This window comes from Stenella coeruleoalba (genome assembly GCF_951394435.1).
Source record: "Stenella coeruleoalba genome assembly, chromosome: 11".
NCBI lineage: Eukaryota > Metazoa > Chordata > Mammalia > Artiodactyla > Delphinidae > Stenella > Stenella coeruleoalba.
This window is the reverse complement of record NC_137157.1, coordinates 57367213-57394992: the sequence shown is the minus strand read 5'-3', so window position 1 is coordinate 57394992 and position 27780 is coordinate 57367213. Positions and strand designations below refer to the sequence as shown.

Below are 27780 nucleotides of genomic sequence, written 5' to 3'. Positions count from 1 at the left end.
CTCTGAAGGAAATTGCCTTGGAGCAACTTCTCCAGAGAGGACAGAGTGTCCATGCTAGGGTGTCCTTTGGTCCTGGCACTCCAGGTTCCAAAAGCACTCTTCTACCAAAGAGTCAGCCATCTCTGGCCGTCTCAGCAAGTCCCTATCCACCCTTTTAACAGCCTAACCCTCGAAGCTACTTTTCACCACCATCCCCTTCATCTCTTACAGGGAGCCAGACTTGGCTGTTCCCACTACAGATAGAAATGTGTCTGGCAAAACTGACCAAACATAAAGAATAATTTAATAATTAGTCCTCTTCATGTACCTGTGATAGTCCCCCAAATTTTTATAAATCTTGTCCTCAATGATCTTCTCTATATTTTGGAGATAATTAAATGTAGAATGACAAGTGAATAGTAAGTTCTGTGGTTAGTCTTTAAGTTAAGATAATAAAAAATTAAAATTGCTAAATTACCTAGACCACAGTTCTGTAATTTAAATCACTGCCTCAATCTGTGATGGCCGTAATTATTAAAAGTATCTTCATTAATTAAGAAAAGAAAAGAAAAGAAATGTGTCTGGGTTTGTGATGCAAACCATTCTCCCAGGTGTCTAGACCTCCCACTGTTATGGGGTCACTCCCAGGACCTAAGAAACCAAAGTGGAGGATTTGTATGATGGTCTGGCCTCCAGGTCTTCTAGGAAATGAGAGTGGAAAATAAGTCAGTCAAAAGTCAAGGATGGAACATTCAATTTTTTTTTTAATTTAAAAACTGAATATTTAAAAACTTCAATATATAAAAGGAAGGCTTGGGCAGGGACAGGTCCAAAGATATCTCTGCCTGTGACCTAAGTGGTGGGACAAGCCAAACCTAATAGTGACCAGAGAGCCAAGGAGAGTTTTTTAAAAATCATACACCAGGTGAGGATAGACTCACCTTCCTAGGGGCCAGATGAGAAAGGAGCAGGGTAGACAGAGCCTGGTAAGCTGCTTATCCCTTCTGCCACATTGCCCAAATACAATCTGAGAATCGATATGGTGTCAACCAGTCAGGGATAGGCCCTGGCAGGGTGTATAAAGACAGAATAAGACCTCATCCTTCCTCTCGAAGAGCTCACATGCAAGGAGAGAGGATCAACCAGGTGCAGACCAGATGCACAATTACTTAGCTCACGCCATGATAAGTGCTTAGCCAGCAGCAAGAGTGAATACTGTGAAGCCCCAAAAGGCCAGTGGTTGAATTCTTCCTCAGGCCACCCAGCATTATTAGTTAAAATCAGAGCTGGCCCTTGAAGGATGCATATGATTTGACCAGAAGGGCTAAGCAGGCAAATGGACCATGGTTTTCTCAGGGCTTGCTGGGTCAGGCCAAGTGCATATTTCACACCTCGATCAGGGCTGCTTCGAGCACTTTGCTATGGTCTTTTAACCAGTTTGGTCAGATAGGCCACAGGGAAATACACATATCTTGGTCTTGTGCCTGATAAACGCCTATGATGAGAGAAACGGTGATGATGACAGTGTGCTTCCACGGGACTATCTGTCCACAAACTGTAGGTTGATGCTTCTCTCAGGTACCAGGACAGTCCGGGTCATGGGTCTGACGGGGGCAGCACCTGGCTCAGGCTGCACCTCAAAGTGGATCAAGATCTGGAAAGGGAGGAGGAAGGCTATCACTATGGGAGGGGTCTACAATGGTGGGCTTGATTGGTAACGGGCATTATTAGTGTTAGGATGGTCAGTGTTGGAATGGCACCTGTGGCGGGTAGGGGATGTCTTAGTTAATGACGGTAAGAGATTGTGGTAGGGAAAAAGATAGTCCAAATACCCTCACTCACCCTCCAGGCCTATGATGGGATTGACATATTTCAGAGGATTAGGTCTCCCAAGTCTTATATATTTTCCTATGCCTATCAGGAGAAGAGCTCATGGCTTTAGAGCTCCAGTCTGGGGAAGGTAGAAGATCTAGATCACTCACCTGGGCCAAAGCCATTTGCAGCTCAAGCTCTGCCAGGCGTCTCCCCATGCAGCTGCGCTTGCCAAAGCCAAAGGGGAGAGAGGCAAATGGGTGGGAGGCTGGACCATCCCCTAGCCAGCGAGCTGGACGAAAAGAATTTGGCTCTGGGAACTGGGCGGGATCCCTTGAAGTGGCATAGTGACACAGAGTGACCAGCGTCTGGTGAGGGAGGAACACAAACTTGTCAATTTGGGCTCAGGAACAACGCCAGGAGGGAATTAGAGAACAGAATCTCTGGACTGGGACAAAGGCAGGCTCTGGTTGGTTGTGATGTGGAAGTTTTCTGGGGCTACTTTTCTCTACTGCCCCATTATATCCTAGAGAGGCATTGAGGCCAAGGAGAGGGTTTGAAGGGCTTATTGGGAGTATTTGAGAACAGGAACAGTCCCAAGGTAGTGAGGGATGGCTTAGCAAAAGGGGCCCATAGGCTCTACTCACATTTTTGGGGATAATATATTCACCCACACAAATGTCTTTGTCTGGGACACGGGAATTTCCAGGTACCACAGGGTACAGTCTGGATTGCAGGGCACAAAAGGGAGACAACAAGATGAAGCTGGGGGCTGTAGCCTCCCTCTCATGCCCACCCCCCCAACTTCCAAACCCATTCTTGGCCAGGCATAAAGTACCATTTTCCTCTGATCTCTCTCCCTGCTCCCATCTGCTAGCTGCTTCCCCAGCCCTTCCCCAGCATCTTCTCTAGCTCTCCTCTTCTGCCCCCTCACCTTAGCACTTCCTTGATCACAGCCTTCAGCAGGGGCATTTGCGACAGAGCAGTGGCTGAGGGGTGGGCACTGGAGCCGGGGCCCAAGGCAGCTGTGATCTCAGAACGGAGTGCCGTCTGGACTTCGGGGTGCCGAGAAAGTTCATACAGAGCCCAGGAGAGCGTGTTGGACACCTGAGGGGACAGGTGAGAGCGTCAGAGGGGTTGAGAGTGGGGACCCAGCATAGGGGGCAGAATCTGAGGCAGTCTGGAACCCAGGAGGTGCTAAGCCAGGCTGGCCTGGAGGACCATAATGGATCCCCTGCAGCAGGAAAATGGCCCCTGAGATTGAGGAGGTTAAGCTGCGGAAGTGGGACTCCCAACATGGAGGGAGGACCTCACCGTGTCCACTCCAGCTAGCAGCAGCTCCGTCACATTCCCTAGGATGGACGGGGCAGGCAACTCTTCCCGGAACAGGAAGTAGGTCAGGTGCGCCCCAAATCCCGTGTCCCCCTCAGACTTTCCCTGGCTCCTCATGGCTACTTCGGCCTCTCGCCGCTCCACGTGCTGCTGGGCTGCGGGCACAGGGGACAGGGACGCCTCACTACCGCTGAACAGCTCTATGCTCCCCCACTCCTACTTCATTTCTGTGCTTTACCAAATGCAAACATCTGGTCCCAGTCTCGGCAGAGGCGGTCCCAGGGTCCGGGCACGAGGCGGTGCAGCCAACCGGGCATCGCCATGGTCAACAGTGTGGACACAAACACCGATCTCACCGCGCGGATGAAGGTCTCTGTGTCTGGCGGCACTTCGGCCTCCAGGCAGCCGAGGCGGGAACCCAGCAGCACCGCAGCGATGCCTGGCCGGGAGGGGGCGCTGTCAGGGCACCGGGAGACCCGGACCAGGTGCCTCCTACACTTGCCCCTGTCTAGGGACTCACCTTCTAGTCCAAACTTGTAAAACTCTCCTGCCACGTCTCGAACCAGGGCGGGCGGCCCAGCGCCCAGTCCCCGCTGGCGCCGCAGTCGCCTCACAAGGTCACCGACCACGTCGTGCAGGGTCCCGGCATAGCGGGCGGCCGCCTGAGGCCGGAGGAGGAGCGGGGCCAGGAGGCTGCGGAGCCTCTGCCATTCTTCGCCTTCCCTGCGGGGGTGCGGAGAAGGGGCGCATCAGGGCAGACAGTGGTGTGTAGAGGCGGCCCGACGGGGCTGGCTGCGCTTGAGAAGGAGCGTGTTGGGCTGGGGTGGCCAGGAGGGGGGCTGCGTCTGTTTCCTTGGGGGTACAGAAACCTGCCCCTGCCTGCACCCGCTTTCCATCCACTCTCCTCCCCCCCTCCTCGTTACTCATTTCCTGCCCCGGAGGGGCCTGGGTTCCTGGGTAAGCTGAGTCACAGAATCTTACTTTACATCTAGATCCTGGTGCCTCAGCCCCTTCCGTGAGTTCCCAGGATTCTGGCTTCAAAAGAAAAAGAGCGAAAAGCGAGGCGAGAGCCGGGCTCTACCTGAGCTTGGGCGAAACAGACTGGGGTGGAAACGTCGATTTGCCAGAAGGTTGGGGGAAACGACCGACCTCCCTCCACATCCCCAGACTGCCTCCAGACCGGCCACAAAAGAGCAACGCAGCTGGGCGTCGGGGCTTTGGGGCCAGAGGACTCACGCGGTGAGCAGTCCGCAAGCCCGCTGGCGGCAGCGACGGTGCTCCGCCCAGGGTGAGAAGCTGCAGCGTTCGGGCCGGGGTCCCTCCTGTCGTAGCAGCTGCTCGACGAGTGTAGGGGTCGCCACGTACACAGTGCGCACCGTCCCGAAGCTGGCCAACCACACCGGCCCAAAGCGCGCGGCGCCCTGCACCTAGGAGTACAGGAGCAGCGGACACTGGAGACCCGGGCCGGCAACTGCCACCTCGGCTCGTGCCAACGCCAAGGGCGTCGTTTGGGGTTAGAAAAGGGGAGCTTCTGCTCTCAAGCAGTGTAAGGCTCTGATGCTGCAAACCCCTCCTCCTCTTTCCCTCACTTCCCATCCCTAGGAAGTTTGAGTGTGTTTGGCAAAACGGGGGGCTGGCGGGGAGGAGGGACTTGGTGCAAAGCTGACATTCTGGATCTCTCTTTGGTCACCTGGGCGGAGAAACCGCTAAAGGTTCCTCACGTGGGCTGTCCATCTCAGGACGAGCCTCCACTGAATGTACAGGAACGCACTAACTTTAAGCCAAACGTGCCTCCCGCGCACTTGTCCTGGATCTACCGAGTCTCCAAAATTCTGCACAGCGAGAAGGCGCTCTCTGAACGCACTCCTCTGCTGGGTGTTGGGACAGACTCCGCCCCTGGGGAACCACCGACCCCAGTCCCAACTTGTCTTTTCCATAATTCATGGGCATCTGTTCTCACTGGCCCTCCCTCCTACGTTCTGCACTAGGGTGTTGTTAAAGCCAACCTCCCCAGCTTGCAGTCCCGAGAACGGTGCCCTCTACCTGAAGCTCGTGTAGCCGTGACAGTCCCCCCTTGCAGAAAAGTTCAGCAAGGAAGCCCGGCGTGGAGGGGCCTGGGATGTCCGCCAAGCCCCGGGGCGCTGAGTCCGAGCCTCTGGAGCCCAGTGAGGCGCCCAGCTCAGGAGGGCAGCGGACGCGATGGAACACTCTGGAAGCGAGCTTGAGGGTCTGGGTCATGGTCTGGCTGGGGAACCCGGGAAAGAGTGCTTCTCCGGAGCGCCTTGCCCCAGCCCCTATTTAACTCTTCGGCGCGACAGTGGCGACGCCCCCTCTTCAAGCTCCTCAGCCAATCCCCTCTCCTGAGTGGTCTGTGCTGGGGATGAGCACCCAGGAAGAGTAGGCGGGGCCGGAGCTGCCACAGAGGCTCCCGTGGACCTCATGTTGCAATGACCATCTTGGGAGGGGAGGCTTCTCCTCCCGGGCTGGTGCCCTAGTCCAGCAGCCTAAAGATCTCTTCCTCGGAAAGGCTATTTGGTGAGGCTTAGGTGACCAAGATACAGGCTGGGTCCCTGGTATTCCCATCACTTCCTCAGGCCCGCTGGGGCCCATCCTCAGGAATTCCCCATCCTCCAGCTCCTCCGGGAAGGGAAGCAGGGGAGAGGCACAGCTGTAGCTGTCCTCAGATTCCAGGCTCATCGGGATGCACCTTTTTGGTATGTGAGCACAATTTTCCTGCATTACATCTCCCCCTCCCCCGTACCTGACACTGGGCAGATAGCAGGTGGGTTAACGGGCTAAGATGGTTCCAGGAGCCTTCATCTTTATTCCTTGGGAAGGGGGCTGGGTCTCTTCCGTCAACAAGCCCTGTCCCTCCAGTCTTGGTAATTTGGTGCTTGAGGAGCACAAATGAAGGAACTTTTTGCAAATGAGAAAAGTTGAGAGATTTATCTGGGCTCCTGGACAGAGCAAGGGCTAAGCGAGTGCTCTGAATCGCCAGCTGACTCAGTCCCCTTTGTGGGGCTTTCTAGTCAGCAGCCCCTTTCCACTTTTAGCCTCAGAATCCTCCCCAGTTCACCTCTGCTCCTCACTCCCGCGCCCCCGGCCCTGGCAGGCTCTGTGTCAGCAAGACAGCTCTGAAGTTCTGGGATCAAAGCAAAGGTCAACATGAAGAAGGAGAGGGTCTCCACCACCACACCCTCCCAGGATCTCCAGAGACAGTAACAATAAACGGAACACAGATTCCCCAGGTCAAGTCTTAGGCAGGGAGAGGACAGGAGTGATACACACTCTAGCCTTTCCTGAGAAACAGCAGCATGGGATGTGCACACATACATGTTACCCCCTGAACTGCAAAGTAAACATGAGTGGGCAGGTGATTTGAGCTTAGAAGGCAGTTTAGATGGACAGTGGAGAACTGCGTTCTTCACTCCAGCTGAGAAGGAGAAATCCCAGGAGAAGGGACTGCTAAGGGAGAGCAAGATTCCACTCCCTTCCAAAGATCCCTTCTGGTCCAAGGTCTTGTGACCTTCCCAGTCAGCTGCTTTTGCTCTCTGCTGCCACTGGAAGGGTGAGAAGGTGAGAGGAGTCAGGGGTGGTCATGAACTCCAGGGTTCTGCCCTGGGCAGCTCCTCAACTTCTTTGAGAGACTGTTGCCGCTCAGCCCTAGGAGGCTCAGCTCGGAAGGTCCAAGGGCCCAGTCTTCTTTCCAGTCCCTGGAAGATGGGGTCCAACTAAGGCAAAGTCAGCAAAGGCAAAGTCAGTGATCAGGAAGGGTAGGATTGGGGGTCACTGCCTAGAAGGTGGGATCCTGTATTCTTCGGAAGATAGCTGGGAAATTCTTTCCTCCATTGCGTAGAACTTTCTTCCCCTCCTCGGTCGAGGTGCCCAGATGTTCCACAATGGGATCTTCACTCTGGGAGAAGGAAGGGTTCAATAAGTCCTTGCCCTGGTCCCCAGACACCCATCCCATCCTCCTGGCATTAAGCTAGATTCAAAGCATACAGAACCACTCTGGAAAGGACCTTTCCAGAAATCTTTGCAATTTCCCTTAGGCCCCCTACTTACCAGCTCCTCCAGAGGCACGCGCTCAAACAGGGGGTGCCCTTCAAAATGGGTGCACATCCAGTCATGTAGCTCCAGCACATCAGTTATGGTGTATACCAGCCCCTGCACGGCAAAGTCACCCTAGATGGGGGGCTGCATGCAACTGAGCAGCAGGATCACGGGGGTGGTGGTGAGTCCTAAATGCACCCCCACTGAATTCTTAGTGGAAGGTCCCTTATTAGGTCCCTGACCCCATCCTCCCTCCCACTCTCGACTCACCCCAACTCTCAGCACGTAGGCGTATTCTGCCAGCAGCGTGGGACTGATGATTCGCCACTTGTGCTTTGTCCGCTTGAAATGTGGGTCAGGGAAGAGGAAGAACATCTTTGTCAGCTGTGAGACAGACGTGCACCAACAGGATTGTGAGAGCCTGGCCTCCATGCCCCACCTGCTTACCAGCCTAACCCATGGGTGCCCCTCCCCACCTGGCCCTTGCGGAAGAAGTTAGGAAGGTGTTTCATGGCATTGCTACGGAGACAGGCGATGTTCTGGAAACCACCTCCAGGAGCCGCTCGTAGGGCCCGAATCCGGTCTTGCACATAATCTGAGACTTTCACCCGGATCTCCAGACCCAGAATCAGCGTGTCTGGGAACAGCGGTGACAGTTCCACTGGTCACAGAAATAGGAATGGAATCATCAACCTCATACTTGCAGGATATTCAAAGGAGTCAACACAGGAAAGGAAGCCTCAATCTGCAATTACCAAAATCAATAATGACAAGTGTGGCAAGAGAGCTACCTGTATGGATGGCTCTGTGCTGTAGGAGTGGGCTGGGGGAGACCCAAAAAAAGTCACCAGGACTGGAAGTGGGAGGGCCTGGGAATACATGTATCTTTGCATGTGCTTTAAAGTCTTCACAGTGTTTTCACACATGTCTCATTTAATCCTCATTACATTCTGTGGTAAATTGCAAAGATGAGAAAACTGAGGGTCAGAAACGCCCGAAGTCACAGAGCTAAGAAGAGGTAGAATCAGAACTTGAACCATGGTTTTCCGCCACCAAGTACCATGAGCTTCCTCTCTGTCATGCTGTTATTTCTATGGAAGATCTAAAAACAGAGAAGTCGGTCCAGCATGTATGGCTGGGACAATACAGACAACACAAGAGAAATTAGAAAATATGAGCATGGAGAAGGAATGAGTTCTGGTGAGGAAGGGGGGAGGGGGAGGGGTGGTGGTGGAATCCCTGAGAAAGACAGTTCAGGATCACTGGCCACAGCGACTAATCTCTGACGCTTGTGCTGACCGGCTCACTGACCCGGCACCTGGCAGGTGAAATGGCTCACGTAGGGACTGGGGCCAGGGGCAGGGCCAGACAAGACAACCCAATTTCTAAGAGGCTTTGAGGCAGCCCCCTCCCTTCTCCAGGGCAAAGGCCACAGACCCAGAGTGGAGGGAAAGTGGAGGTTCTCCACACTGATGTCACAGCACCAATGTCTGGTCCGAAGGGGAAAGGCCAACTATGCCCCCGCCCCAAACCTGCTGAGTTGGCAGAACCTAGGCGTTGCCTCTCCTTGCTCCAGAGAAAGGGCCAGAGTGTTACCTAACAGGCCGCCATAGCCACAGCCTATGTCTGCAAACTCCACTTGGGCTTCAGCTCTCTTTTCTTTCTTATCTTTTGGGTCATCGTGGCTCTGATTTTGAGTCAGTGGAGCAAAGAACTCTGGGTATAGCTCAGACCAATCCATGTCCTCTGGCTTCACAGGGCTATTGGAGAGAAGACGTGAGAAACATGAGAAGGTTGGTCATACCATTGCAGAAGCAGTACTGTGTGTGTGGGTGGATGGGTGAGGGTGGGAGATGGATGAGAGAAGGGTTTCTCAAAAATTCTGTCAGAGCGGGCCCTTTGGCCTCTAGGAAGCACAATGGAAACCACCCTTAACCTCCCAGTGTGAATCATAGGCCTATCAAGTGGCCCATTATTGCTGATCTGCCTGTCTCCATTTCCAGGGTTGATGTGACTCTGGCTGCGCGGCTCTCCTTTCTGGGGCTCAAGTTCCCCTTGTCCCAGAGACTGGCTTCCTAAGGCATAGGGACTTTGCTTTGTTGAAGTTCTCTGCGGGAAGAGGATGGAGTAAGGTGTGGGCAGATTGTGTGTAAGTTTGTCTTCTTTTTTTTTTTTTTGCGGTACGCGGGCCTCTCACTGTTGTGGCCTCTCTCATTGCGGAGCACAGGCTCCGGACGCGCAGGCTCAGCGGCCATGGCTCACGGGCCCAGCCGCTCCGCGGCATGTGGGATCTTCCCGGACCGGGGCACGAACCCGTGTCCCCTGCATCGGCAGGCGGACTCTCAACCACTGCGCCACCAGGGAAGCCCTGTCTTCTTTTAAAATTAATTTTTATTGGAGTATAGTTGATTTACAATGTTGTGTAAGTTTCTGCTGTACAGCAAAGTGAATCAGTTATACATATACATATATCCACTCTTTTTTAGATTCTTTCCCCATATAGGTCATTACAGAGTATCGAGTAGAGTTCCCTGTGCTATACAGTAGGCTCTTATTAGTTACCTACTTCATATATATAGTAGTGCATATGTCAATCCTAATCTCCCAATTAATCCCTCCCCCCAAGTTTGTCTTTTTTTAAATCCCACAGATGAAACTGAAAGATGGAAACGACATTCGGCCTCCATTACTCTAGTCTCGGTAACAATTTCTTTCTCTTCCCAGACTTGCAACCCTACCCAGCCTTCGGCCAGAACGCCACGCCCCCTCCCAACCCGCCAACTCCGCCCTCTGCCCAATCTCCCAGACCCACCCTCCGCAAACTGACGTCACCCAGCTGATCCTCCCGAGCCTACCCTAAACCCTCCAACCGTCGCAGCACAATCGCTTTTCCCGGCTACTCTGAGAATTCTGCCCTACTCTCCCTCCCCCGCTCGCCCCTGCCCTGCTCACTCACTAGCGCAACGTATGGTCCGCCATGGGGTTGGAGTGAGCCCGCTGCCGATAGTAGCGCTTCTGAGGCTGAGGGGCCTCGGCTCCTGCTGCGGCGTCCCCAGTCTCTGTTCCCGCCATGATCCCCAGCCCGGGTTTATCCACCGAACCCACGTGGACCACGACCGAGGCTGAGGGCGCACGAGAATGACGCACTAAGGCACGTAGTGAGCAGAGCCCACCCCTTAAAGCTCCAGGAGTGAATTCTAATGGGCTAGGCAGGGAGGAACGCAGAGGGGCCGCGCGGGAGGGCGCCTCCGGGCCGCTGGTCTTTAACTGGGCTGGCAAGGCCAGACCCCACCCAGCCTCTTTCCTTAGCCTGCTTCTGTTTGGTCTGGGTTACCACCCCGGTTGCAGGCCCCCGTGCACCCCGCAGGTGAGAGGGGTCCAGGGACCCCGCTTCCTACGGTGAGTTAATCCTCCCTCCTCTCCCCTTCTCCCGCTCTCCGAGCAGTCGACCGGGTCTGACCCCCGTGGTGCGGCGTGAGTCCCATCGTGTGTGCGCTGGGGACCGGAGCTAGGGAGGCAACTCCTCATTCCATCTCCAGGAAGTCAAACTGGAGGAAGGAGGGCAAACTCGGGGAGGCGGGGCTCGGTGCCACTGGGCAGCCGAGACGGCCTGCGGTCCTCAACCCCCACGCCGCTTCAGATCCGGGATCCGAGCGCTGGCCGGCGACCCGGCACTCTCGCGGCCAGATGGCGGATCCCCGCCCAGATCCTGAATCAGAGCCCGAATCCGTGTTCCCACGGGAGGTCAGACTCTTCGCCGACTCCTACTCGAAGAAAAGCCGGTTCTATTTCTGTGGTCACGTGCTGAGCATCACGGAGAACTTCGGGTCCCGCCTCGGGGTGGCAGCGCACGTGTGGGACGCGGTGAGGAGTGAGCGGCCCTGGGCTAGGGTCCGCGGAAGTTCAGACCCCGGACTCTCGCTTTCCCATATGGAGCCAATCCCCGCTGCAGTCTTATCTTTTCTCTCTTTTCTCCCATAGGCTCTAAGCCTGTGCAACTATTTCGAGAGTCAGAATGTGGATTTCCGAGGCAAGAAAGTGATCGAACTGGGCGCTGGGACGGGCATCGTGGGTATCTTGGCAGCGCTGCAGGGTGCGTGAGCTTTGCGGTGGGAGGGGGTGCGGGGGAGGACGGGGATGTGGAGAAGTTGTCACTTCCTGTATTCTTGGGAGAGGGGAATGGTTTGGAATCAGCCTAGTCCCTTTTTTCTAACTTTTTTCGTGTGTGTGCCCCTACTTGCTCCTGTGTGCCAGACAGCGCTGATTGGCTGTCAGAGCACCCAAGGTGGTTAATTTGGGGGCAAGGAATAAAAATCGGGCAGGCCTTAGTAGAAGGAGTTTTTCCTACCTTTTTGCTCTTTGTGATTTCATGGATATTTACAAGGAAAAATCTCCTTTGCTTTATATATGGTCTTCTGTCAAAATGCATATATGGGTATATCCTGTAGGGGGAGCAATTTGCAGGTATTAAACCTCATGAGTACCTTATGACTTCATTGTGAATATATTTTTGATTCTTTAGGATTTCATTGCTTGGGAGGAACAAGCTTGTGAGTTTCTGAGGGTTAGGGTGTGTTTTGTGGGAAGTGGGGTAGGAATTAGGCACTGCAGACTTGGGAAAGGAAAAGGTAAGGAAAATTTTGCTCCATTTTTGTCAACCAAAAACTACAAAGGAAACGGTTCCTTAGTTTATAATCTAACGGGCAGGCAAAACTTCACACCGAAAACGTTCCTTTAAAAACACTTATGATGTCATCTCCCTAGGAATGCAAATTAACATGTCCTTGTTCATAGGGACATAACACGAAACACATTCAGGGAAGTCTTCCCAGAGGCAGGCACTCTTTCTTCTATTCATCCAGCCAACATGTATTTGGAGTCCCCTATGTGCCAAGAATCATGCTAGGTATTGGGATACAACAATGAGTAAGATAGATTTCCTCTCCCCAAGGAGTTTATGGTCTAGTGGTGAAGATGGGGAAAGATGTTACTGGATGAGAACTATGGCGAGGTATGTGCAGAGCCAGTGGACATGCTCTGGCCGTGTCTCCCTTGACTCTCTGGGAACCCATCAGGGAGAAGCTCTGTCAGATGAGGAATATGAACATAGCAGGCTCAGAAAGAACAGAGGGAGTGTCAACAGCAGCTTTCCATGAAGGAATGGGTGGATGAGAAGTGGGCAGATATGCTAAAATGGGAGAAAAATGGGTGTAATATGGATGGAAACATCTTTCACTTGCTCCCAGACTGGCTTCTCCTTCTTTTGCTCCCTATTCTGCTGCCAAGTCGGAAATCTGGGTGTCATTCTCATCTGTTGCCCTCTCCACTCTCATCCTGGCAATCAGTGAGTCCTTTGGGTCATATGAACTTAATACTTCCCGAGTTCTCTATTCCTCTTCCCTCCATCTCTAGCTCAGGCCACTGCCATCTTTTCCCTGGATTTTCACAAGTGTCTTCGAGCTTCCCTATGGGGAAGTTTGGCTTGCCCAAACTAGATCTTGTGCTCTTCCGCCACCAAACCTGTTTCTCCCTCAGCCTTCCCCATCTCAGTGAATCAAATTACCATCCACCCAGTGGGACATCTAGACCCACAATTGACACGTTCCTTTTTCTCACCCCCAACTCCATTATCCAAGTCGGACGGATTTATCTCCTAATAATCTCTTGAATCTCCTGTTTTTCCATCCACACTGATGGCTCCCCAGTCCTTGTCACCATCACTTGCCTAGAAGGCTACAATTAGTCAAAATGGTCTTCCTGCTTCTACCCCTTGCCCACACCTAGACCTCTGCCCATTCCACCCGACTGGCAGAGTGATCTTTCGGCATCTCTTGCCCATCTTTCAATGGCTTCTTGCTGCTTTCAGGATAGAACTAACCCCTTTGGCATGGCCTCCAAGGCCCTGCGTCTCCCTCTAGCCTCTTTCTCTGCCTCTCCCTCTCCCTCTTGTACTCCTTGTGCTACCTAGTGCCCTCCTATCAGTTCCTCAAGCCTATCTCGATGTCCCCTTCCTTGGAGCCTTCACACTGGCTGCACTCTATGTCTGGAACCCTTGTACCACCTGGTTAATGCATATGCCTTCTTCAGCGCTCAGCTCAAACATCACTACCAAGGGAAAGCCTCCTGGACACTCCCACCCGCAGGCCCTCCTAGTATAATATACAACTGTGTTGACTGGTTTTATTTTATTTATTTATTTTGGCTGCTCCTCGCAGCATGCAAGATCTTCGTTCCCCAACCCGTGACCCCTGCAGTGGAAGCACAGAGTCCTAACCACTGGACCGCCAGGGAAGTCCCTGGTTTCATTTTAAATTTGTTGTCACTATCCTCAGATGCGTCCTTAAGTGCTGCCCAGCTAGCCTCTTACCCTGCCCTCACCCACTTATTCTTCTGCTCTCCTAAACATCGTTTCTTATCTTTTTGCCCTTCAAACTTCCAAATGTCTCCTCAGCTGATGACTTTGTTTCCTAGCTCTTCTGATCGCTTCTGTTTTCTCATAGCAGATATCCACATGTTCTTATCACAGCATCTCTTCCCCAGCTGTGTCTGTGTCTGTCTGCACTGCCTTCTCTCCTGTTACCATGGCAGACGTGCTGTGCTCCTAGTTAAGGTCAAGTGTGTGTCATGAGACCCCAAACCTTCTCATCTACCTAAAGACATTGTTCCTGCAAACACCCTGCTCCACCACCTCTCCTGCATTATCCGTTTTCCCTTCTCTCGGGATCATTCCATATGTGTGTTTGTGTGTATTATGCACCTAAATAGGCTGTAATGTCTCCTATCAGAGAAAACTCTTGATCCCACACATCCCTCCAGTTCCCACTCCATTTCTCTGCTCTGCTTTATGACAAAACTCAAAAGAGTTAATGCTCATTGTCATTCCTCTCTTCCTATTGTTTCCTCAATTCCATTCTAGATTCTACCCCCCTCCCCAGCCCAGCCTGCCCCCTCCACTCCAGTTGCTCCAGAAAGGCTGTGAGCCTCACTTCTGACTCCATGTTGTTAAGTACAAGAGTCAGTTATGAGCCCACCTTACTGGACTTGGCAGTGTTTGTCTCTCCCTCCTTTGGCTTCCAGGGCACCCACCTCGCTGGCATTTGTTCCATTCTCCTTTGTTGGTTCCTGTTCTTCTTCACAACTGAAAGTCTGAGCGTGCCAGGGTTCAGGAGCTGTCCTCTGACCCCTCCCCTTTTCTGTCTACACTCACTTCCAAGCAGTTCCGTCACCTCGTGGCTTTAAATGCCCTCTCCATGCTGATGACTATGACTCTCCCATTTGTATCTCGAGATTTGTTTGTGTAATCAGCTACCTACTCGATATATTCCTGTGGTTGTCTGATGTACATCTCAAGCTTAATGTGCCCAGAAATACACTCATGATTTTCCTGTCCATACCTGTTCCTCCTGCAGCCTTCCTCACCTAAATAAATGACGACTTAGTCTTCTAGTTGGTCAGGCCAAATATCTTGGAGCCATCCTCAACCTCCCGCTCCCAGTGTTTTGTATCTAATCTGTCAGCAAATCCTCTTGACTGTACCTTCAAAATATATTCAGCATCTGACCCATTTCCTAGACATTGCTGCCCTGCCTAGAATCTGGCCCTACTATTATTTCTCTCACTTACTCTGCTCCAGCTACTGGCCTTCCTGCTGGTCCTTAGACTTGCCAGGCACACTCCTGCCTCACGGTCTTTACACTTGCTAGTCCCTCATTTGGTACATCTTAACCTGAGAGACCCACAGAGTTTGCTCCATCACTTCCTACAGGTCTTTACTCAAACATAATCTGCTCCATGAGGCTTTCCCTAACTACCCAATTTAAAATGACATTCCTGCCCTGTCCCTCAAGCAGTTCTTATCCTCCTTCCCTGCTTAATGCTTCAGCGTAGCATTTATTACCATCTGACTTACAGTGTGTTTTGTTTGTCTCATTTTGTTTGTTGTTGTAGGTCTCTTGCCACTAGACTGTAAGCCCCGGGAGCAGAGGGATTTTGTCTGATTGGTTCACTGCTGTATTCTCAGCACCTGGCATAGAGGCACATAATGAATATTAATGAATGAATTCTGAGTATTTTCTCTTTCTGTAATAATCACCATGATCGTGATTAAATAGTTTTGCATTACCTCATTTGTCTCTACCTCTATAACAGAACTCAAGGGAGGCCAAGGTTTTGTTTTACTCATGCCTGTACCCCCAGAACTTAGTAGATGTTCAATAAATATATTTACTGCATGAACGAAGCTTTCTGAAGTCCTAATCTAATCATCTTCACCCTCTGCTTCTGCCCTTAAAACCTATTGCTCTCGGGATCAAGCCTGAATCTCCTTAGCATGTCATAATCATTTTCCTCTGTACTCTCCTGTTTTGACACTTTTCTCTTCCCTTCCACATCCTCTGAGATCCAGCCTTCCTTGAATACAGTGTGCTCTCTCCCAACCAGGCCTTTGTACTCTCTGATCTCTGCTTGGGAAGCTCCACTTGACTAACTCCTCCTTGTCCTTTAAGGCTTGCTGAGGTTATGTCTTCTGGGAAGCTTTCCAGATCCATGAGGGCTGGTTTGTGTCAGTAAGGGGTGGGTGTGCAGCCCACCTCCAGCTTAGTCCTGCCCAGGCTTCTGCTGACATCTAATTGTCGTGTGTTGGGCAGAGAGGTTGAAGATTAGCTTAGAGAGAATGTTGATGTTGTAGAATGTAGAGTAATGAGATGGCTGAGGTTGAGGTTAGGGCAACTAAAATTCAAAGTGTGGACTTTGGGCTGTCCAAACATTATCCTCTAAGCCCTGAGGTCCCTGCACCTTCTGGGCAGGAGCCGAAACCCCTTGGTTGGTCCCTCTGACTTGCATTTCTCCTCCTTCCTCTCTCTCAGGGGGGGATGTTACCATCACTGACCTGCCCCTGGTCCTAGAACAGATCCAGGGCAACGTCCAGGCCAATGTGCCGGCTGGAGGCCGGGCCCAGGTCCGCGCCTTGTCCTGGGGGATTGACCAGCATGTCTTTCCTGGAGACTATGACCTGGTGCTGGGGGCTGATATCGTGTATCTGGAGCCCACCTTCCCACTGCTGCTGGGGACCCTCCAACACCTGTGCGGGCCCCATGGCACCATCTATCTGGCTTCCAAGATGAGAGAGGAGCACGGGACAGAGAGCTTCTTTCAGCATCTCCTGCCCCAGCATTTCCAACTGGAGCTGGCCAAGCGGGATGAGAATGAGAATGTTAACATCTATAGGGCCAGGCACAGGGGACCAAGACCTGCTTGATGTCACCCTTCTGCTCCTCTGAACGCCTTGTTCTAATGAAGGAACTGCCATATGTCCAGAGCCGTAAACATAAGGACCAAAAACGATGGATTTCCCTTGCCTCTGTCTTTCCTCCTTCCCTTTTTGTTTCCTGAGATACTCTTGGGCAGGTGCAGGGAAGTGCTATGTGCTAGGAATACTAGAGCCCTAGCTGTACCGGGCTAGAGTGCAAAGGAAATTCCCAGTTCCTGTTCTCAGCAGTGGAAGATGGGAGGGTATCCAGGATTTTACGGGAAGGGGAGGTAAGTGGGATGTGTGAACAGTGGCTGCAGAGAGACAGTCATGATCCCATCTAGTCCTGCTGTTGTCTTTTTATACAGAATGGATTTTTTTTTTCCAGATTCTACTGGAATTTTTTAAAAAGGAAAATAGGGCTTCTCTGGTGGCGCAATGGTTGAGAGTCCGCCTGCCGATGCAGGGGACGCGGGTTCGTGCCCCCGGTCCAGGAAGGTCCCACATGCCGCGGAGCGGCTGGGCTCGTGAGCCATGGCCGCTGGGCCTGCGCGTCCCGAGCCTGTACTCCGCAGCGGGAGAGGCCACAGCAGTGAGAGGCCCGCGTACAGCAAAAGAAAAAAAAAAAAAAAGGAAAATAAATAAGCATTAAAGATCTCTTCTGCATCCAGAGAACTCGGGCTTTTACTGGGGGGCTGGGAAGCAAGAAAACTCCGACCACCCACTTCTTGCTTCTAGAGATAGTCTGGAGGAACCATGGCTCTAACTGGGTTAAGTCCTCCCAGCCCGGAAGTTGGGGATAGGCAGCAGAGCTGTCCTTTGGACCATAGCTCCTTCACTCTTTCTGGAGTTGGACCCCTGATCACTAAGTACCAGGTTCTCTTTGATTTTTCTTTAGGTTTCCAGTCCCTATCAGTCCTTCCTTCCTAATGTGTTTTGCCTTCACCTCTTTTCTCCTCCCACTGTGGGGCCTCTGATAGGGGCTCTCCTGACTTACTCCTTGGGCCACACATCACCTCCTGGGGCCTCCTGGCCTCCATTCACTCCCCTTCAAACCATTTTGTAAACTCTGGTGATCATCCAAAATCAGCTCTGATTAGCTTCTGCTGCTGCCCAACAGGAGCAAGAATAAGCTCTTCTGCTTGGTACTCAGTGTGTCCCGTGTGATCCCAAATTATCCTGCTACTTCATTTCCTACTGGTCTCCTACATGTATGGCAACCTCTGGCCAAATTACGAAAGTTCTACTCTTTGTTCCCTAAATCCACACCAAGATTCCCTGGCTTCTTCCTTCATTCTTTTTGATGATTCCCTGCCTGGAAGGGCTATTTCTACCTCTCAAACTCTTCATTATTCTTAGCTTCTCTCCTGAAGAAAGCTTTTCCTGAGCCTCCTGTTTGAATGTGATTTCTTTCTCCCTTGAGACGCTTTAACTAACTGTTCGTCTTGTGAGGCTTACCTTGTCTCGTGTGATCATTTGTCTGCTCCCTATTTTCTCACCATTAGATTACCTTGGAGGGCAGGGCTATGGTTCCTGGCACACAGTTGGTGTTCATCAAATATTTTTGTTCGTTCAACAAATATTTACTCCTCCTCCCTGTGTGACCTTGGCCAAACTTCTGAACCTCACCCAACTACCTCACAAGTTTGTCATGAGTCATAAATGCATAATGAATATGAAGTACATTGGAAATAAACATGAAGTGTTACCACGTGTCTTGTATTGTTATTTTGTGACACTTCTGTCTCATGCTTTCTGTTATTTTACCTGCGGGGGGTAATTCCCTTGTGAAATGTAGTCTCAATACGCCAAGTAGAGGAGGCGAATGCACCCCCCGGACAGCAGGTGGCGCCATCTCCTCTTGGCGCGTTCCGGTGGAGAGTTTTGGCCGCGCCGCTACGCCGTAGGCCCGTGGCCTCACGGGTGCGGCAACAGCGTACGGCCCCCGGAAAGATGTCGCTGCTGCGCTCGCTGCGCTCACTGCGCCTCTGTTTGGTCGCGCGGGCCGGGAGCTGCCCAGTGAGTGCTCTTGGTCCTGGCCCCGTTCTGCCTTCCTTGCAGGTCTCCCGTGCGCCGGGCACGCTCACTCCTCTTCCGCTGGCTGCGTTCGGCTCCATCTCCCCCTTCCCCGCACCTCAGTCCCTCTTCATGGTGCAGCGTCCGGGCGCTGCCTTTCCCCCACCCCCGGGTCTGTCTCTACTAAGGTCGCCTCCCGGCCGACGTGCTCCCACCCCACGAGTTCCTTGCTGCTTCCTGCTTCTCATGCTTTCTTACTCCCTCCAGGTGGGGCCCCTTCTGCTTCAGTCGCCCCAGCCGTGGCATACATTTCACGCTGGGCCCTGGCTGTCCTCCTCGGCTTCCAGCAAGGAGCTCCTCATGAAGCTGCGGCGGAGAACGGGCTACTCCTTTGTAAACTGCAAGAAGGCTCTGGAGACTTGTGGCGGGGATCTCAAACAGGTGTGGGAGAGGAAGTAGAGGGGAGCAGGCGCGGGGGTGGGAGTGGGGTACTGGGGCCCGACCCCAGTGCGTTTGGGAGGTCGCGTAGAAGTCAGATCTGCTGCCCAGTGATCCATAACGATAGAGTCCTAGATAGGATTCTGACTTCAATGACAGTCTCACCCATTGACTCTTACCTATTTGGAAGCAATTGACTCAGGGTCGCAGGGCTAAGAAACTATTCCATGCAAGGCTGCTATGAGGTTTCCTGCTGCTTGGGGCTGAAAGGGCTCGTGGGAGCTTTGGAGTCAGACCGACGACTAAGACCCAAATCGTGGTATCCTCACACTAATCCTGTGACCTTGGACACCTTACTTAATATTTCAGAGTTGCATTGGTTTTTTTTATATAAAGAAAATAGTACTATCTTCCCCATAGAGTTGTTGTGAAGATTAAACTTATTCAAAACACCAGGCACAATGCCCACTGTTTGTCATTTAGTGGTAGGCTGCCAATAAATGATAGATTCGTTTCTCTTGTAGGGCTGAGGGGAAGGAGAAAGAACTGGGGAACCTGAGGTATTTTAGAGCCCCATTCTGTTCTAAATTCTGTGCCTTTGTCATCTGCCTTTTATCTTTTTTATTTATAGGCAGAGAGCTGGCTCCACAAACAGGCCCAGAAGGAGGGCTGGAGTAAAGCTGCCAGGCTCCATGGCAGGAAGACCAAAGAAGGTCTGATTGGGCTGCTGCAGGAAGGAAACACGACTGTGTTAGTAGAGGTGAGTTGTCAGAGTTCCAGATGCCAGGAACAGCTGTCCCTTGGGTGTAGGCTTTGTGGTAGACCCTTTGCATTCTTAAAGAAGAGGTGTTTGAGAACCATAAAAGCTAGTTAGAATTAAGCCCGTGAGACCGCAGTTACTAGCTATGGATTCATTTAAGTATAGAAATGCACAGGTTGTGGGTGAGAAAAGGCCTAGTAGTGTAGACTGTTATTCCTAAATGTGAGTCAATTGTGGCCTTACACCTCGTCACTGATTGTTTCCTGGAATAGTTAGATTTTAAAGCTAGGAATTAGACTAATTAGATGATGAACAGCAAGCAGCTGTTTTAGAGGAGGTTTAGGGGCCCAGCTGGTGAAGAATCAGGTGTGGATTAGTCTAGAGCGAGAGAAGAGATAAACAAGCTGATAAAAGTGGTTTGGCATTGGAGGAGCCTAGGGAATGAGGCGATTATGGCATGTGCCACAGGCAGGTGGTGAACTTGTAGTGAATCCTTTGGGGGACGTTATGGAACCGTCCTGTGAATGCACAGGTTATTGCTAACTCATTGGCACAGCAGGAATCACTTCATTGAGTTTCTGGCATCAAGCTAGTAGAGGAACTGTGGATTTAATCTTAGAGACATTTATTTCTGTTTTGTTGCGTCTGCTGCCTGTATTACCAATACCTTGCTTTAAGGCATTTTTGGAGACTATTAGTAAACAGCTTATACAGCAACATCAATTTCTTCCCACAGGTGAACTGTGAGACAGATTTTGTTTCCAGAAATTTAAAATTTCAACAATTGGTCCAGCAAGTAGCCCTGGGAACCCTGTTGCATTGTCAGAGCCTAAAGGATCAACTGTCTACATATAGTAAAGTGAGTTTGGGGGTTGTCTCCAACATGCTGGATTTGTTCCTCCCCTCTTAGGGTCTTTGCTATTCCATTTTTTCAGACATTCTCATGTCGCACTTCCTTATTTTATGTTTCTGCTTAAATGTTATCTCTCTGGAGAGGAGTACCTTCCTCCTATTGCTCTATCCCCTTATTTTGCTTCATTTAAAATTTGTTGTTATAGTTCTTATATATTACGTTTTAATTTATTTATTTCTCGTTTGCCTTCCCCAATAGAATGTAAGCTTCATAAGGCAGGAGATTTGTCTTTTCACTAGTGTGTCTCTGGTGCATGAGGAGTGGGCCCAGCGCTTGCTAGGGGCTCTGTTGAATGAATGAATGAATGCCAGTGCAATACAGTCCGTAAATCAGGTGAAGCTTTGTGTTCAGAAATCTAGAATGGCCTGAGGAAAGGATTTCTAAATATAGATACTGGAGAAGGCACAATTTAGGAGACTAAGCATATTCTTATCTATAGAAGGATCAAGGAAGGAATTGTATCAGTACGCCTTTGATCCATCCTTATGGCCAAGGCAAAAATGAACCAACTACTCACAACAATTTTTTTGTTTAGTACCACCCTTTTCCTTCTGTTTATCTTTCTTTTGAGATCTTGTGGTAAATGTTAATTATTACTGCCATTAAATAGTCATATTACATGGAAAACTATGTTGAGATTATTTTTTAGAATTGTACTGAATAGATGAGTCACTTGAAGTAGAAATTCTAATCTTGACTTTGCCAGTAGCTGTTTGTAACCCTGAGCTATTCACTTACTTTACTGTGTCTCTGTTTCATTATCTGTAACAAGGGACTTTGGTCCCTTTTAGCTTTATTAATTTTTTCCTTTTGGGCTTTATCTTTTTAAAACTTTTATTTTGAAGAAAATTCAAATTTGCAGAAAAGTTGCCAGTATTCTACAGTAAACTAGAGAGTAAATTTATCTAGATTCACCATTTGTTAACATTTTGCCTTATTTACTTTATCACTTTTTATATTCATATTATCGTCATTCCTATTGTTTTTTTATCCTTTTGGGAGTATGTTGCGGACATTAGAACCCTTTATCCCTTCAGCATGTATCTCCTAAAAACAAGGACATTTTCCTATATAACCACAGTACAGTGATCACATTCAGGAATTTTAACATTGATACAATATTTTTATTTAGATAATATACAATATACATTCCGTTTTTGGCAACTAGCAGTTTTTCTTGTGATCCAGGATCCAGTCCAGTAGCATGTGTTGCAATTAGTTGCCATGTCAGTTTGGTTTCCTTTCTTTGTTCCTCAGCCTTTCTTTGTCTTTCATTACATTGACATTTTTGAAGGGTACAGGACAGTTGTGTAGAATGTCCTTCAATTTGGGTTCAACTGATGTTTCTTCATACTTAGAATATGGATTTTTATAAGAATCTTAAATAAATTACCCTCTGTTTTTCTCAGAACATCACATCAGGAGGCACAGGGTGTTAGGACTGTGGTCTTGTTATTGATGGTGCTAATTTTGATCTCTTGGTTAAGGTAGTATCTGCCAGGTTTCTCCACTCTAAACTTACCATGTTCCTTTTTTGTAACTAGTAAGTAATCTGTATGGGAGATTTTTTTGAGACTGTGTAGACATCCAGTTCCTCAAAAAACTTGTGCCTAAAAGTTTTAGCATCCCTTGATGATTCTTGTCAGGACCAGTTGTTACTGTGATAGTTGCATAATGGTTATTTTTCTAACCCTTATAGTTTCTTTCACATGGGTTAGTTTTATTAGGTGGCATTCTATTGTAATAAGGAGATATCTGCTTCTCCCTTTATTTAGGGATTTACTTAGTAGCAACACTGACTCATAGATTCTTTTTTTATACAATTCATTATACAATCCATTAGTCTTTTTCTTTTTTAAAAAAATATATATATATTTATTTATTTATTTTCGGCTGCGTTGGGTCTTTGTTGCTGCACGCGGGTCCATTCGTCATTTTAATGCTCAAATTATCCCCGGATTTGGCAAGTTTAAGCCAAGCCTATGCAAGCTGGCTCCATTGTCTTTTTGGTATGGCCTTATTATTTTCTGACTATTTCCGTACTTTTTGGCATAACAGAGTATTCTGGGTTTATGTCATACTTTCCTTGCCCCAGCCATGGGATTGGCAACTTCTCCAAGGGGTCCTGATCCTTTCTGGTGGGGGAATGGTTTTTAGAAACCAAGATCTGGGCAGCATTAGGTATGCTTAATTCTACTGAGATGTCATTGCTGCTCTGCTCTTTCAGCAGAGCTAGGAAATGTGTGTGTGTGTGTACGTTTCGGTTCTAATCTTGCACCACAGGCTTCTTTCTTTTCTTCCCCCTTTCTGTATTTGTACCTTCCTTCTCTCAGTGAATACACTGGCGTCTAGCAATTTCAGTATGTTTGCTTATTTACTCTCTGTAGGGTACACACTTTGTTTCAGAGTTACTACCCCTGACCGCTGCAAATAACAAACCTACTAAGGAGTTCAGGATTTCTTTGATGTTCTTTTTGTCCTTACTTTGAAGTTATGTGGCCAAAGGATTGTATCGAAAGTAACTTGGATTAGTTTTTTTCCCCCTTTTGAGATTGTGTTATTCCTTTGAAATACAGTTAGAATCTCTGTTTCTGTTTAGTCAGTGTTTGTTTTCACCCGCAATCCTTGTTAATTTAATTTTATTTTTGTGGTTTGTTTTGTTTTGTTTTGTTTTTTTGCGGTATGTGGGCCTCTCACTGTTGTGGCCTCTCCCATTGCGGAGCACAGGCTCCGGACATGCAGGCCCAGCGGCCATGGCTCACGGGCCCAGCCGCTCTGCAGCATGTGGGAACTTCCGGACTGGGGCACGAACCCATGTACCCTGCATTGGCAGGCAGACTCTCAACCACTGCGCCACCAGGGAAGCCCCTAATTTTATTTTTGAATATGTAAAACATTAACAAGGTTCTGGAAGTTAAAACTCTCCTCCCCCCTCCCCCAGCCACATACACAAGTCTTACTTCCCTCCTCTCCCTTCCACCCCATTCCTGTCCACTCCTGTGGATAACCATCTCCACTAATTTCAGGTTATCCTTTTTGCAAAAATAAGCATATTTACACAAATATTTATTACACAAGTGTTGGTATAATATGTATGTATTCTTTTAATTTGCTTTTTTCACTTAATATATCCTGGAAATACTCCATAGCAGCTCATGGAGACCATCTTTTTTTCTCTCTCTTTTTCCAGCTGCATAGTATTCCATTTTGTGACAGTACTGTGGTTTATTCAGCCAGACTCTGCCTGTTTGGACATTTAGACTTCCCAGTATTTTACGATTAGAAATAATTGCTCAATGAATAACTTTGTGCCTATGTACTTTTGTATTGTTGGAAGTGTATTAGAGTAAATTTCTAGAAATAGGATTGCAGGGTCAAAGGATAAAAGTGTATGTAGTTTTTTTTTGTTTTGTTTTTTTATTTTATTTATTTTTTTAAAAGTGTATGTAGTTTTGTTAGCTATTGTCCAATTCCCTGCCATTGGATTTGCACCATTTTTCATTCCTACCAACAATCTACAAACCTTTTAGTTTCAACATTTTATGATTGTATGAAAATATTGTTTCTGATTTCTAGGAAACTGCATTCTAAGAAGTTAGGCCAGAGATTGGGATGGCATTGGGGGTGGAGCGCTTAGCAATTTTTAACGTTCTTGGCTTAATGAAAACAATGTCTATTTATACTTAGTTGTCTTAAATCATTTTCTGAGAAATAGACTATATTTTTGCTTAGTCTCTTGGTAATTTTAATTACACAGACTGACTCGTGTTCATTTTCTTTGTGCACTTAGGGCTTCTTGAATTCCTCTGAGCTCTCTGAACTTCCAGCTGGGCGTGAGAGAGAAGGCTGTCTCAGGGATCAGCTGGCCTTAGCAATTGGTGAGTATTTGTAAGGATCTGGAAACGGGAGATTGATAACTGGATCTCCTGGTATCTTTGGTATTCCTCCAAGTCTAGATCAAGAATTACAAGGTCAAGTTCCTTCAAGGGTCTGATAATCTGATTGCGAGAGGTGGGTTGTGTGTTAGATATTAGTGAGCAGTGGACACCCTGAAAAGCTCACACTCTGCTGAAGAAAACCATTACCAAGCCACCTGTTATTACTTTGAGGGAAATGGGATCCCAGTGTCATCAGAATTTTTAAATTCCTTTAAAAGAATTTGGATTTGTATGAAAAAAAATTTAGTGTCTAGCTGTTTGCAACTACTTAAAATTAGTAGGCATCACTGTGCTGACCAAACAAAGCATGTCTTTAGGCAGAGATGGCCTTTTGATCTCCGGTTGACTACCTCTCTGTACACTATGAAGGAAATAGTCCGTCAGAGGTCATTTCATCTTCTTTATGAAGGGATCCAGGAGTATTTCAGGGCATCATGTTTAGGAATTTGTCCTCTCTTAAAAAAAAAATCTGATCCTGAATTTGTGAAGGTACATTCTTTCAGAACCACTGGCTATAGGAGCCGTATCTGGATCATTGGCAGTGGGAGTAGTAGGGATTTTGCCTTCTTCGTACATGTCCTTGATGGAAGGAGGGAGGTATGGCTGGGGTTGGAGCTTGCTGGGAATTTACTGCTCATCTGATGTTTCCAGTCAGGACATCAATTCTGTTTTTATCAGGTCATCTTGAAGTATGTATGATGTTTCAGTGAGTCATGGTTGAAAAACTAGATAGACAGCCGTGTATGGAACTTATTAAGAAATTCTGGAAGAATTGGGTGTTTCAGCCTTGCCAGTTTCTGGGAATTAACTATTGGGTAGATGCTTTGAGCTGTTTTAAGATTCCTTTTGGTTTCTGGATACTTCCCTTTTATGACTTTTAGTTATAACAATGGCTAATTCAGGGATATTTACCCAGACCCCTGTGTCTATTCTCCTACCCCTACCTACCTTTTGGCTTCTTTGGACTTGTGTTAGAGGGGATAGCATCCTAGAATCTGTTTTTGGTTCTTATAAATAACTCTGAAAATATTATCTTTTAATTTTTGATGAGGGGAAGCTGAAACCACCATATGACACAGGGCTTTGGATTTTCTGGGGCTTTTAGTTTTGGACTTTTTCCTGTTACAATGGATGATCAGGAGTTGTCTGTGTCAGTTATAGTGGTTTTTGGGAGGGATGGTGATTTGGTGGGGAAAAAACACAATTGGTTTGGAGTCAGATCTGAGGGGGTTATTTTTGTTTTTTTTGTTTTTTTAAAGATTTTTTTTTGATATGGATCATTTTTAAAGTCTTTATTGAATTTGTTACAGTATTGCTTCTGTTTGACTTTTTTTTTTTTTTTTTGCGGTACGCGGGCCTCTCACTGTCGTGGCCTCTCCCATTGCGGAGCACAGGCTCCGGACGCGCAGGCTCAGCGGCCATGGCTCACGGGCCCAGCCGCTCCGCGGCATGTGGGATCTTCCTGGACCGGGGCACGAACCCGTGTCCCCTGCATCGGCAGGCGGACTCTCAACCACTGTGCCACCAGGGAAGCCCTGTTTGACATTTTTGTTTTTTGGCTACGAGGCATGTGGGATCTTAGCTCCCCGACCAGGGATTGAACCTGCACCCCCTGCATTGGAAGGCGAAGTCTTAACCACTGGACCTCCAGGGAAGTCCCTAGATCTGAGTTTTAATTCCAGCTCTGCCGTACATTAGCTCTGTAGCCTTCGGCAGCTTCCTTAAGCTCTCTAAGCCTGAGTTTAAGGTAGTGATGATAGCCAGATTGGAGCACTCACTATGTGCAGATACTGTAATAAGTTCTTTTACACATCTTATTTATTTCTCCCAATAACCCTGTTTTCAGGTTATTTAAGTGGCATCCTCTCCATTTTACAGAAGAGAAAATGAAGGCTTGATGAATTAGTAAATGGGGTTATATCATTAAGTTACTTGCCTAAGGTCGAAGCCAGTGAGAGGCAGAACTGAGACCCGCGCCCAGAATATGTGTGACACCAGAGCCTGTGTTTCTGAATACCAGCATGGCGCCTAGTTGGTGTTCACTCCATTTCTCCCACCCTCTCCCCCCACACCCCTTTTCCTGTTTACGCTGAAAATGGTATCTCTCCCTCTGTGGCACATCCACGGTGTGAATGCGGAGGACCGTCTCCCAGACTTGGCTGCTTCTGTGCATATTTTGGTACTACCACGAGCATCATATTCTGGAAGTGTGTTTTTTGTTTTTGCTCTCTCACAGGGAAGCTGGGAGAAAACATGATTCTTAAACGAGCTGCATGGGTGAAGGTGCCAGCTGGGTTCTATGTTGGCTCTTATGTCCATGGGGCAATGCACAGTCCCTCGCTCCACAACCTGGTTCTGGGGAAATATGGGGCCCTGGTCATCTGCGAGACGTCTGAGCAGAAAGCAAACCTTGAAGACCTTGGCCGCCGCCTTGGGCAGCATGTGGTGGGCATGGCTCCTCTCTCTGTTGGCTCCCTGGACGATGAGCCTGGGGGAGAGGCAGAAACCAAGATGCTGTCCCAGCCGTACTTGCTGGATCCCTCCATCACACTGGGACAGTATGTGCAGCCCCAAGGGGTGTCTGTAGTAGACTTCGTGCGGTTTGAATGTGGAGAAGGCAAAGAGGCAGCAGAGGCTGAATAGGTTCCAGAGACTTTTGGCCCAGGAGAAAATGTTTATTCTTAACTCTGGACATTATTACATTATTAGTTATTTCCTAAGCCTCTTCAAACCCAGCATTTGTTTTTCATTTGAGTTTATAATGAAATTATATACTTCATGGGTTAAGCTATTAAATAAAATTGTTATATAATAAAGAGAATAGAATCTTTTCTTTGTTTGTGTAATGCTGGGTCTAGCTTTTTTGTGCCTGACTTGTGACAGGTTTTAGAAAACAACAGGTGGGTCTCACTGAAGTGACTGACAGTGTCTGGGAGAACAGGCATCACCAACTGTGCTGCTGCCCCCTTCAATGCAGATTTATTATGGTGTCCCTAAAATGTCTACCTTGTTCCATCCTACTCCTGTGACATAGAACTGTCTTGTTCGGTTTTGCTTTGTGACGCTTTGGACTATGCTTCTATCCTGGAACTTCCCCAGTTACATTACTTGTGCCACATGGATTCTTTGGAATTGTTGACTCAAACTTGGAGTTGTCTGGAAAATGTGGTTCATTTGTTGATGTCCATAGCGTGCTTTGAATTCTCTCTGCAGTGGTATACACATTGATTCTGTCCTCATTACTGAAATTAATAACACATGGCCCTGTTTCTCCTCTGGATAGCGGGGTGGG

General features: G+C 48.8%; 3 protein-coding genes across 7 annotated transcripts; 1 reads left to right on the top strand and 2 right to left on the bottom strand.

The window, feature by feature from the left end:
* Window positions 1-1160: 1160 nt before the first annotated feature.
* On the bottom strand, window positions 1161-5361 carry CYP27B1 (cytochrome P450 family 27 subfamily B member 1; the record flags this gene model as incomplete). The annotated part of the gene is made up of 9 exons (XM_079937901.1): window positions 1161-1633; window positions 1962-2159; window positions 2439-2517; window positions 2726-2898; window positions 3106-3278; window positions 3362-3562; window positions 3644-3846; window positions 4360-4550; window positions 5167-5361. 9 exons carry the CDS (start codon window positions 5359-5361, stop codon window positions 1520-1522), a joined length of 1527 nt encoding a protein of 508 aa, XP_079794027.1. The 3' UTR covers window positions 1161-1519.
* A 580-nt stretch (window positions 5362-5941) lies between these two features.
* Window positions 5942-10282, bottom strand: METTL1 (methyltransferase 1, tRNA methylguanosine). 2 transcript variants are annotated; one of them, XM_079936041.1, is made up of 6 exons: window positions 10133-10282; window positions 8773-8936; window positions 7653-7813; window positions 7447-7560; window positions 7189-7290; window positions 5942-7036 (listed from the first exon to the last, which is right to left on the bottom strand). In XM_079936041.1, the coding sequence occupies exons 1-6, from the start codon at window positions 10246-10248 to the stop codon at window positions 6917-6919; spliced, it is 777 nt and encodes a 258-aa protein (XP_079792167.1). In that variant the 5' UTR covers window positions 10249-10282; the 3' UTR covers window positions 5942-6916. The 2 variants fall into 2 exon arrangements, with proteins under 2 accessions (XP_079792167.1, XP_079792166.1); XM_079936040.1 differs by having other exon boundaries at window positions 5945-7036; window positions 7653-7837.
* A 318-nt stretch (window positions 10283-10600) lies between these two features.
* On the top strand, window positions 10601-27744 carry EEF1AKMT3 (EEF1A lysine methyltransferase 3). Of its 4 annotated transcripts, none has more exons than XM_079936037.1 (6): window positions 10601-11040; window positions 18707-18880; window positions 19509-19637; window positions 20374-20496; window positions 24341-24428; window positions 26725-27744. In XM_079936037.1, the coding sequence occupies exons 1-6, from the start codon at window positions 10864-10866 to the stop codon at window positions 27129-27131; spliced, it is 1098 nt and encodes a 365-aa protein (XP_079792163.1). In that variant the 5' UTR covers window positions 10601-10863; the 3' UTR covers window positions 27132-27744. The 4 variants fall into 4 exon arrangements, with proteins under 4 accessions (XP_079792163.1, XP_079792164.1, XP_079792161.1 ...); XM_079936035.1 differs by lacking the exon at window positions 10601-11040 and adding an exon at window positions 18338-18442; XM_079936036.1 differs by lacking the exons at window positions 10601-11040; window positions 26725-27744 and adding exons at window positions 18338-18442; window positions 26335-26690.
* The last annotated feature ends 36 nt before the right edge of the window (window positions 27745-27780 follow it).